This window comes from Leptinotarsa decemlineata, unplaced genomic scaffold (assembly GCF_025532065.1).
Source record: "Leptinotarsa decemlineata unplaced genomic scaffold, Ldec_3_MD MMD2_tig00026336_RagTag_RagTag, whole genome shotgun sequence".
Lineage (NCBI taxonomy): Eukaryota > Metazoa > Arthropoda > Insecta > Coleoptera > Chrysomelidae > Leptinotarsa > Leptinotarsa decemlineata.
This window is the reverse complement of record NW_027412692.1, coordinates 1,691,158-1,703,495: the sequence shown is the minus strand read 5'-3', so window position 1 is coordinate 1,703,495 and position 12,338 is coordinate 1,691,158. Positions and strand designations below refer to the sequence as shown.

General features: G+C 37.1%; 1 protein-coding gene across 1 annotated transcript in view; it reads right to left on the bottom strand.

The window, feature by feature from the left end:
- sdt (MAGUK p55 family member stardust) overlaps window positions 1-12,338 on the bottom strand; it is a 177,996-nt gene that overhangs the window by 6,653 nt on the left and 159,005 nt on the right. The window contains 3 exon segments of the mRNA XM_074183381.1: window positions 15-362; window positions 5,115-5,486; window positions 8,853-9,068. Coding sequence (XP_074039482.1) covers window positions 15-362; window positions 5,115-5,486; window positions 8,853-9,068 — 936 coding nt within the window.

The following is a 12,338-nucleotide window of genomic DNA, read 5'->3' as shown; positions in this document are numbered from 1 at the left end:
ATGTAGGTACTCACGAGGTATGGCGGCGGCGAATCTTTCGCTATCCTCCATTAGTCGCTGTCGAAGCTCGTGACGACCGATATTCGGCGGTCCTATGAGCACGACGGGTCTCTTGTTGTTCGCTCTGGGATAATACAGGGAAACCTCTTCGTACGTCAGGATTTCCTCCGGATCGTATTCGTCGACGGCATTCGCGTACATGGGGTATCCGCCGTCGGCGTAGGCGCCTTTTTTCTTTTTCCGTTTGGCCGTTTTGCCGCAGAGTAGTGTCGTCGATTTCCTTTGGGGCTTCGACATCCTCTCCTCGGCAGCTAGCCTCATACTCTCTCTTTGGTGTTGGAAAGTTTGTGACGGTACCAGACCTGTAATAGATATTCAGTATTGTAATGTCACATCAACGCAGTGCCACTTGATATCAATTTGTATTGCTGTACTACATAATGTGTGTACAAAGTAAATTTCCTCTGACATACTTCAAATAAAATTTAGGCCCGGCTTCTTGCAAGAAAAAGTTGTCTTGGAATTTCTCTAGTTGCAGTATCGGATATAAGGTGGATAAACTCGTAAGTCTCAACCATCCCCGGATCTTCAATTTTTCTTAGGCGGGGCAAAAACTGGAAAATGCCGCCCCCACTTATATTTATAATTTCAGCCATCAGATGTCCACTAGTTGATTAATATTTGGACATAGGCCTTCCGGAAATAATGCATAGATCACCGTTTTTTCTGTGTTGAGCCTATTTATTTACAGATATAGACATGAAGGTATAGGACATATATTTTATTCGTAGCATCGCTCACAGCTTGTGGATGTAGCAGGAAACGTAGAGTTAACTCGCAGAGCAATACAAATATTAGGAAAAGCATCCTGCAAATCATGCGCATAATTGCAACAGATAGAAACCATTAGCCTTTTCTATATCATCGAATAAAAGTGGAGCTTGCTCTATAAAAACGTTGAGTTCCTGGCAGAATTCAACGATGCTTAAATCTCGTTCGTATTTTCGAACCAGAGCTGCTCCATACTTTTGCAGTTCTTCAAGTGACATTTTCTTCAAAATATTAGTATCATTACGAGAAGCAAAATTTAAATTCAACATGATAGCACGATTAATCCTCTTTTTAATTTATGACATGATTTGATCAAACACTACGATTATTTCTTTAAAAAATAGTTGAACAGGTTGGAGTGTTTGTAATGCGTCTTCACACATCTCATCGAAATGTTTTTTACGTTTCAGAATTCGTTTGTTTTGCAAAATAGCCGCGACACCAGTTTTTTCTGCAATTTCTCCAGCCTCTTTTATCCAATATTCCATTGGATTTTGTCTTATTTTATCTTCTTTCTGAATTTCTATATTCATGCGATTGAGTTCGCGGGGAATATTTGCCCAAATAGTTAAAAGATAACCTGCCCCGAATTTAGCTTATGAAGCATGAGAAGTTTGCTTCTGAGGCTACTTCTGAAAAAATATTTGATATGGCATTCCCAGCAATATATTTCGCCGATCATTTCGTCTTACTACTTACTTTTAAATTTGTTTTAGCATACTTTTTCATATTGCCCCAGTAGTGGAGCCATTAAATTAATAATCAATATACTTTTTGAATCAGTCCAAATAGGTCGTTAGCTTCCTGGCATGATGGGGCAGAATTAACATCTACAAGATCTAAGGGGTGAGTCAAGAACGGAGTCAAGATACGAATTCTGCCAGCTCATTCCTTTCTGCGATCCTGGCTTGTACTCCTTCATATATGCCGGTTATATTGGACCCATTATCAGAAGATTGGCCATAACATTGTCCAATATCTAATATGATCAAAAACTACTAAATAGTAAATACAAATAGACAAAACACATGTTCGAAGTAAAATACTCTCGTGGAGAGAAATCGACGAGGGATTCTTCAAATATAGTAGGTCAAAGTTAAGTAAGTCATGAGTTGTCCATTCTTCTATGAAGTTTGAATTTGACCGCTGTCTGAACTTGGCGCCCGGGGCATAGGCCCCGGCTTGCTACCCCCTAGATCCGGCCTGGTCTCAACCACGAGTTATTTTTGACCACAATGGAGTAATCATTCAGTATAGTTTGTATTTGAGTTTTTGAATATCCTATACAAATCATATTTATGTTATATCTCTTTTATTTCTTGTTCACTTTCTTGTATTATATAGTAGCTGTTTATTATTACGTCGTGATACAGCGAGTGTACAACTGAATGTATTGTTACGTTTTTCCCCGTGGGTTCACCAATAATTGACTACATTGAATAAACCTAACTTTATTTCACTTTAAATACAACAAACACTTCGACTAAAAATTTAACTATTATTTGAATGTCTATCGCCTTACTAGATTACTTCGCGTACCGCACTGTAGCTTCCACTTGACTGTGTCGATATCCTCGTAGCTATCCTTTAAATATCGTAATCGAATGCCGTAGAAAATTCACCGAAGTTCGGTAGCATTATTCTCGCTGTTTCTCGAGTGGCGAGAATCATCGTACATTCGCGCCCACTTAGCTACGTCACCATTGGTTTATGGCTATCAGTGGCGGCCGGCGTTATTTTCTTTCGGGCATGATGCACAACAGTATTTATAGAAAAGTAGTTCAATCAACTATTATATCAATTAGGTTGTGTTAAAGAAGGTATAATAAATACTTCCAACAGTATTCCCAATGACCTACCGCTCAGAAAAAAACACGTAGGGTTATTTGGACATTACAACAGACACTAGGTTTACGAATTTTTACTGTATTCACCATTTATTTCTATTTCGACATATTTATTTTGCTTTACTGTTCAATTTAATACAAGAGAATAACAGAATATGGAAATAAATTGTCCACTAAAACAAACAACATAAGTAGCTTGAGAAATATATTGCATAGCGAAACACGTGTTGCGGTTTTGTAAAACTGTTTAGTGAAAATCTCAGAATGAAGTGTTATTTGAATACGTTACAATGGATTTTCATCAAGTATCGGCCAATTTCATCACATTTTATTATTATTTGCTAAGTGAAACTTTATATAGGGGTGGCAAAAATATTTGTGCATATAGATTTTTATTTAGTGTTATTATTTTATTTTTAATCAACCTATTGTAAAACAACGATAAAAATAAAAACAACAATAAAAATTATTTGGCGCTCCGGGGCGACTTCATTGATTCCAGTGGCGCATTTACTTTTTCATCTGCAGGAAAACCCGGAAAAACCTGCAGCACCACATCGTCTGAAGATCATCTTATAGATTATGTTTTCAAAGCCGAGTGAATTATCTTGCTCCTTTTTATGATCACTCCAATAGCACTGATATTTGTTTGGATTGTGTCCATTTCATCGGAAAATTGTGTGCGATTCAATTATTTTGGAATTTCAATGAAAAAACATTACCAATTAATTCACGTGAATGCTTTATACGCACGTGAATTAATTGTTTTTCGAGTGAATGGTAGGATTTCTGCGATTGTACCCACATATACGATGATATTCAATTTGTATACGTTACGCACGTGTACCTACGAGTATTTTGATTTTCATCATGAAAAGCAATTGACATTTTAATGATGAACAATTGTATATATTCTGTATTATGCTTTGAAGGCGATGTATCATGATTCACCGGTATATTACATGAGGGATTTAGACACCTTTGAAAGTATAGAAATCGAAAAAATTACAATGAAATCTTTGAAAGGCGAAAGGTTCTATTCCAAACAGCCTGTTTTTTACTCTCTTACATGATAATTAGAAGTAGAATTCAGGTAAATAGTAGGTATGATAACAAGTAGTCAACATATAGGTAAATAAATTAAGAATTAGGATAATAGACAAACTAACACAATAACTCATGCCAAGAATGTATCAATGACATTGATGTATGGTTGAAAGATTTAGTTTCAGTAATCTTATGATGGTTAGCGAAACACTTATAAGAGAGACAATGCTCAGATTCATTTCAGACAAGAGGTTCCAAATCTATCTTTCATATCAGGGCCGTAATAAGAAAAATTGTAATTCACCCGATGATCATCAAAGTGACTAAAGTTGTAGGAGTATTGGCCAGTTTGATTCTTTAATAATTTATGAATATTGATGACCCAAAAATTTGTACAGACCGGTACATCATAACAAATTTCAAAGTAGAGTGTGATTGAGTCATATGATATCCTGTATAAAAATTTCATAAACATAATTTTTATCGACCTTCTAACCCACATTCTGAAAATTATGAAAATTGTTATGGAGAAGTTCATACACGTGTAGAAAGAATAAAGTTTTTATTCGTAGTTTGTCCCAATAAGTTACTGCGTAAATTCAATGCATTTTTCACAAAAAAAAATATTTTCATCTTTAACTTGTCGTATTTGATTTTGTCTATCAAAAAAAGAAATCACACAGATACTTATCTTTGACTTTTCGGAGGCTAAACTGTGCCTAAGTCTTCAGAATTAGAAAAATAAAGCTAAGCAGGATATTAGCAGTTTTTCTTCGCTGATGTTAAAAAAACTCCTGTGACAGTCTATACAGTCTTATATCTTTTGAAAGTAATTTTATGACGGAATATACCCTATATAATGGAGAATTTTTCAAAAAATTCAAAGTATCGACTTCAAAAAGTTTTATACGAAACAGTTTTTGGTACCTTCGCCCCTTCATCTCAAATTTCTAATGGAAGCTTGATGGTAACACACTGTTATGTAGATTATAATATAAATTGTTTCACTGATATTCTAGTTCAAGACCCCAGGATCTCAGCGCTGATTTTTGTATATTTTCCCATAAAATATTGTTGAGAATCCAAAATTACCACTGCTAAACACTTCCCGTCGGTGGTGATTAATGGCAGTTGCTTTAAAACCCGCAAAAAATAACGTTATGTCACCTATAACCCAAGTCTTGATTTTTATATATGATAACGAGTTTAAATTCCAAATTTTGCGTTTCGGGGTCCGAACTACACTGAAAACCAAAAATAAAATTATGTACCCCTTCTGCGCTTACATATAGAATTACATAGATATCTAGTAATATAGATAGATACTTACGAATAAATAACGAGGACCCAATTTACATTTTACTAAAATATTTTCCACAAAATATTTACCTGCTAAAGTCTGATCCTCTTCCCCTTCCCTGTAAGCCTGCCACCAGTTGGGGTCCTCTTGGCTAATGATATGCAAAACGTCACCTTTTTGGAAGCCTATCCCCAGCTCTCTGCACGGGATGTACATGTCCTCTTCAGGGTCGTAGTCGAAATGAGCCCTAACGTGGAGAAACGAGTCTCGAATACCGTGTGGTCGAATCTGACACGATGCAGGTACGATAAGAAAAGTCAGGGTACCTTCCATTGTTTGAAGCATATCACAGACTGCGTTGATACTCTTTCCGCGCATTTCGATACCGTTCACTTCGAGGATTTCGTCGCCTTCGTGGAGGAGCCCGCTTTTGTCTGCTGCCCCACCTCGAATTATCCTTCCTAAAAAATAATAATTGATTTATAGTCAGACTTTAACTGCTCATTGCATGAAACAGGGTCATGCAGAGCTTAGCAGACTACTTGTTATTGAAAGTCACAACATTCTGGGAATGATTTTCGACTTAACGCTTCCATTAATTGACTATGACCTGCCTCAAACAGATGGCTGCTTGCTCAAATATAGATCGTAGTAACCTATGCGTCCATATTTCGGGTGGAGAAATTGGCGAAAATCAATGTTAATAAATTCTAATGGTAAACTGCCAAAAAAAGACTCTCCTCGATAAAACTTAACAAACTGCCTCTGGCCCGGATTTCTGAAAAGTAATAGAGCTGCTGTAAGCAGTTTCATTGGACCAGAACATGTCATTGGCTTTGCTTTAGGTTTTGTTAATCAAACATTGAATATCTGACCCGCAAGAAGAGTTATAAACTTATGACAAAATCTACCAAGATATTCGCACATCCTTTGAATTATAGCCCTAAACCATTATTAGACATAGCTGGTACCAAATGAATTCAACCTACGGTGAAGGTGGATTCATTTAGTAGAATTTGAATTGGGTGCAAGCATGTACCCAGTTCAAATTCTTATAAAGATTAAAAAAAACCGACTACGACCATAATTAATCATCAATAACAGTACAATCAATTTCAGTAATTATGAATTATCGATAATAATAGAGAAAATTACTTCATATTTCTACCTCCTGATTAACAGTTATAATAATAGCAATCCTTAGCATCCAATATCTCAATTTTGACAAAAGAAAGTCCCGCTCTGTGAAAAATTGGAACCAAGAAAAGTAATGGTCCATTTGTCTACCAGATAGCGCCTCGAGTTTTTTTGAGCAGGTTTAAAAATTCGATATTTCAAATGTTGTATTAGAGAGAAATAAAAATTTTATGGGAAAGAAAGTTTTTGGCTTTCTACTACTCTATCTGATACAAAAAAAAGGGATGAGAGAATCTTCCAAAGAAAGGAAGGAAGTAATCAATTTGAAACTCTATACATGAATGTGTAGATCATGCAAAGAAGTAACTTTCAGACACAAACTGAAAGAATGTCCTCCTGAAACAGCTACTTTCATATAAACATTGAATTACACGAAAGAAAATAATTCTTTCGAAACAAATACTTCTATATGAACACTGAATTATACAGAAGATACTTTTCTCTACACAGTTTGTATTTCAAACATTTGTTGTGGAATAAGAATCAGATATCATTCACATGAGTTCTACTTTGAATGAATGGTAATAAATTGTACTCACATGGAACACTGTCACCCTCACTGGTATACACCGATGTTTCGCCTCAAGACACTTGCCCTAAGGCTCTTCAGTACCAAATTGGATAACATTATAGAAAATACACACACTTCATTCATGAATTACGATTTTGAATGTCACGGAATAAGCTTGATCTGCTTATGTCATCGATGACATCGTAATGACATTCATTCACCTATTTGATTTAATCCCAGCCAAGAGGAATCTTATTTGAATTGAAGGGGTTGTATTTTTAGGAGTGATTAATTAATTTCAGGAGGACTTTCTTTCAGTTTGTGTCTGAAAGTTACTTCTTTGCATGATCTACACATTCATGTATAGAGTTTCAAATTGATTACTTCCTTCCTTTCTTTGGAAGATTCTCTCATCCCTTTTTTTGTATCAGATGGAGTAGTAGAAAGCCAAAAACTCTCTTTCCCAAAAATTATTCACTCCTAAAAATATAACCCCTTCAATTCAAATATTTGTATATGTTAATAGTAACACTATAGTTTTGTAATCTGTACTATATGAACACTATGTATACCTACTTCATTTTCATATATTCTTATTACCATGATGATATAAAAAAACAAGTATTGTTTTTTTATATTGTCAAACATGCGCCAAACTAACTGACTGTTATAAGGAAACAAGTATAGCTGAGGCACCAGTCAATCTAATAATAACACTGATGATATTCAAACAAGACTCAACCTCTAACGGAAGCAAGAAACTCTTTGGAAGGTTCGAAATAGATGAACATTTCAACCTAGCAGACCACTGTTATAATATTCATGCAGTCATTGTTCACTGTGGTTCTGGCGTTGAATGTGGTCATTATTACGCCTTGGTCAAAGAAGAAACGGACTGGTTTAAGTTTGACGATAGTCGTGTCACGAAGTGTTCTGGCGATGCATTGAATTTATTGGAGCCTCTGGAGACACCCTACATTTTGTTTTATGAGAGAGAGGACATTGTTAGATCAAGATCTTCAGATGATGTGGTGCTGCAGGTTTTTCCGGGTTTTCCTGCAGCTGAAAAAGCAAATGCGCCACTGGAATCAATGAAGTCGCCCCGGAGCGCCAATTAATTTTTATTGTTGTATTTATTTTATTTTTAATGTCATAAATTATTAAGTATTGTAAAATTATTAACAAGTAAAGTTATCAGTTAGGAATTCATCCTCTAGTTTCATTATAAGTTTATTACGATATGGCGCAGTCGGAAAAAGAAATACTTCAGATCAATTATAATGAAAGCAGTTGGGATAAGGGAGACCTGGAAGCCAAACTAGTTATTGGAAGAGAAGAACTCGACCATATGATGTCAAAATGGCTGTCATTGGTGACAGACAATTCCAAAATTATTAAAATCAACCCATTCAACATTGAAGATGATAACCCAAATATATGGATAAAACAATATGAACTCATGGCCGTGTCCAACAAATGGACAGATAGAATGTATCAGATGGAGTAGTAGAAAGCCAAAAACTTTCTTTCCCAAAAAATTAATCACTCCTAAAAATATAACCCCTCCAATTCAAAAATTTTATCTATACTAACTACTCACAGCTTTATACTTGATGAAATCAAAATGTTTTGAAACTGAAACATACGCATGTTCCCTATTTTTGTAAGCCACAATAAACCCTCGCGGGTTGCATTAGAAAACCGAATAGACCCACTTACATCGAACCTAATCTAAACTAGAGTGCATCTCATCGTTAGATTAAGTGATTGCTGGAGAACCAACCATAAAATTTATAGACTACTCTATCATCTAGCTACCGCCTAAAATAGGAGGTAGGAGGTAGTCGAATTTTTATATAACATACTCGAATGTTTTGTAATACTACTCAAAAAAGGAATGAAAATACCTCTTATCAATCCTATTCTGAAGAAAAATTAATAGTTGGTTCATATTCGAATTAGTTAATGCCCCACGTTGGGTGCCGTAATTAATCACATGAAGATTTGTATGAATCATTTTGTAACCTGCTAAAGTGAACTCTGAAAATGAAGACCCATGTTTCATGAAATTTTTGATATACAAGACAATTTTTTTTCTCAGGACTTGAAGCTATCTTACCTATCACCACAGCATCTCCTTCATTCTTGACTGTGGCCCCTAACGGTTCAGTACTTTTCTCGATTTTTATAATTTTTATGTTGTCCTCCCCATACCTACGATCCGTTACCGATTGAGGTACGGAATCGGCAGTAGATAGCGTGGGTGTTGTAGAATCAGCTGGTAATGTTGATGCCACTCCATCGTGAGCCACCATGAGGGCTTCAAATTCATACCCTGTAAATAAATGATTCAGAATCAATAAATCCCGAAACTGTAAAAGTTGTTGATAAAATTGTAATTGAATTTTTGCATTGTCAACATATCCAGAATCTTTGGTCAGGTGGAAAGTGATGAAAGAGTAACATAATGAAAAAAAGGAAATTCTGATAATCCCCGTAGGGTAATATCTGTAAAATGTACAAAAATGGCAGTTACATCACACTAGGAGGAGGAGATGGTGATTAGTAATTCAAGATCTATTTTTTAAGCAAAATAGAATAATTGTTTTTTCAATGTATTCACCTGTTTCGCAAGAGGGTGAAGAACTGGCTTTTTGGAAGAAACATTTGTTTTCATGTTTCAATCTCTGGAGGCATCTAAAAATCTTCTGTCATGCATCCACCTCAACAATTTCAAGCATTCCTCCTTCATTCTGTAATCGTTTTCAAGGGCAAAAACATACTCATAAAGCATAAACACTACAAGTGTTTGACAACCCGAGAAACGAGACGACGGAACAGGAAAATTCTGGGATTTATGAATTAATCTGTGAAGATTGCTATAAACAGTAGGTTGTCAGAGTGAACGGACTATAATAGCCCGCTACAAAACACATTTTCATATATTCGGTTTCATAGGCCAAAAAGTCTAGTGTCGGCTCAACATGCCTTAGGGAACGACCACATAATAGGTGAGGAATGCTTGAAATTGCTGAGATAGGTTAATGAAGTAGAAATCAGGTTAACTTTTTATATCTAAACAGATAGTAATTAACTTTCGAAACAATGTCAATATGTAACAAGAAGTGATACAAGTTAATAATTTAATGACCCTTATCAGGTAAAAAGCGTCCAGATGCACATGCAAACATTAAATAGCCGTGAAATTTAGTGTAAGTCATCTCCTGATAATTCTAAAAATTCTGTCTAAAATATTGTCCTGATAAGGAGAAGCTTTTTCCAGAGATTCCAATTTTACCTAACACTTGAACTTGTTAATTTGATTTTTTTAGTTTGATTTCTGAACTTGTGAAGAGAACAAGATTTTAATGAAAACTCTGCGAAAATTGAATTGGGAACGGAAAAGAAATTGAAATTCAAGTTTTTCCTAAATATTGAAAAGTAAAACGACTTGTTGGAAACTTCCTTAAGTAAGGAGTTCTACAAATCAACTGGCCAAACAAAAAAGTCCATATACAGTAGTCGTATGACAGGACTACATATCAAAAGTGTAATAGGGAGTTCTAGTTTTGACTGTCATTCTTATTGCACAATCTGTGGTAAAAGGTTGAAACAAATCAACTTTATAACAAAAATCAAAATCAAAATGTTCTTTATCGACTATTCTCCATACAATTTTAAGGTATGTTAAGGTAAGGTATGTGGTGTTTATAAAATATATACAAAAAAAATATATACAAATATACAAAATGTACACAAGTTTCCCCTATGGAGTGGGACAGTGGGAAGGATTGGGATGGGTAGTGAATGGGGTAAAGGGAGTGGCAGGAAAAGACCCCGATACATTTGCGCTCTCAAGAATTCCGCACGGAAGAGAAAAGCGCCTCCACACAGTCCCCCGATGGGGCAGCGGGAGACGCCCCCGCTGGTGTTGGCGGTTGGCTCTCCACTCAAAAACGCCTTGTATCAGCCTCATCTATAGTTTTCCGCTTCCTGCCGAGGCTTACGCGGAAGTTGTCATTCTGTCGCGTTTCGGTACTTCTCAGAGAATCATTCGTCTGTTTGTTGGTAGCAGTTGTCGATAACCCCCTGGAAAAAGTTCATTAAAAAACCAGGAAAGAGTATTTCTGCTATCACGTCATCATGTGTACGTGAATACTCTTATCCAATTTTTCCATGAACTAAGCGCGATCGTATTTGCGCCGTTCACGGTATATCTCCAGTTCTTCATAGACTAGCCCATGCTTACGGCGCTGTCCATGATAGCTTCTAACTGCCGTGACGTCCCTCGTCAGCGGGCTCTTCGGTAGAAAGAACTTGAAGAATTTCTGGGCCAGTCTCCTGATATGGTCGGTGACTGACTCCACTTCTGCCAGATCTAACAGATTGTTCAATCTGTTGGTGCAAATACGGAGCACCTTATTCTGCATTCTCTCGAGTCTCATTAAAGGGGACTTCTTGAGACTGCAGAACACAGGACTCGCGTACAACATAGCCAGCCTAATTATTTGTTTATAAATAAGCAACTTGTTGTCAACACTGAGCTTAGAGTTCCGTGCAATGAGCGAATACGTGCGTTTTATCGCCGCACCCGCTCGTTGGATCGCCATACTCAAGTGTTCCTGGAAGTTCAGGCGCTTGTCTAGGATCACTCCCAGATATCTCGCACTCTTCTGCTCGTCAGTGCACTTATCCTTAACTCGCAACTTCCTGAAGATCTTCACATTCGTGAATTTCCTCGTGAAGTTTACGAGTTCAGTTTTATCGGGATTTATTTCGATTTTATTTTGTTCGAAATACGGCACGACTAGCCTATCGAGGTGGATCTGAAGCTGCTGCTTCGCCACCTCGCTCGAGAAAGAGTGCGCGTAAATCGCGGTGTCATCCGCGAAAATACCCACCTTCGTCCTCGAGAACATAGGGAAGTCATGCGTATGTAATGAATATAAGTGCGGTGACAAACAGGACCCCTGCGGGACACCTGCTTTGATTGAATAATTCGTAGATGTGGTTTGGCCCATTCTTACACGAAAAGCTCGGTTGCTCAAGTAGGATTCTAGAATCCTAATCACGAATAAAGGCATGCCTGCCGACCACATTTTGGCGACAAACCCTTCTATCCAAACTTTATCGAAAGCTTTCTTGATATCTAACAGGACCATAACTGTATTCTTCCCCTGGTTGAAGGATTCCCTCACCCCGTGAACAACCCGGACCAGTTGCGATGTCGTATTCCGACCTCGCCGGAACCCGAATTGCTCCTCGGGGATGAGTTTCATCCTATCTTCCAGGCGGAGAAGTCTGCTTAGGATGACTTTATCAATAACCTTCGCGACCGAACTGAGAAGCGAGATCGGTCGGTAGCTATCAATACGTGTTTTGATTTTTCCTGGTTTCGGAACGGGCACTACCACCGCATGTTTCAGACAATCTGGGTAATGCTGGTGCTTGATGATTGCGTTCACAATATGCACCAGTTGTACGATACCCTTTCGCGGTAGGTTGCGGAGCAGAACTGCATCAATCCCATCAATGCCTGGGGCTTTGTTTTTTCCCAGGCGCTTGATGGTCAAAATGATTTCTTCTACGTCTGTGATCCACTTTA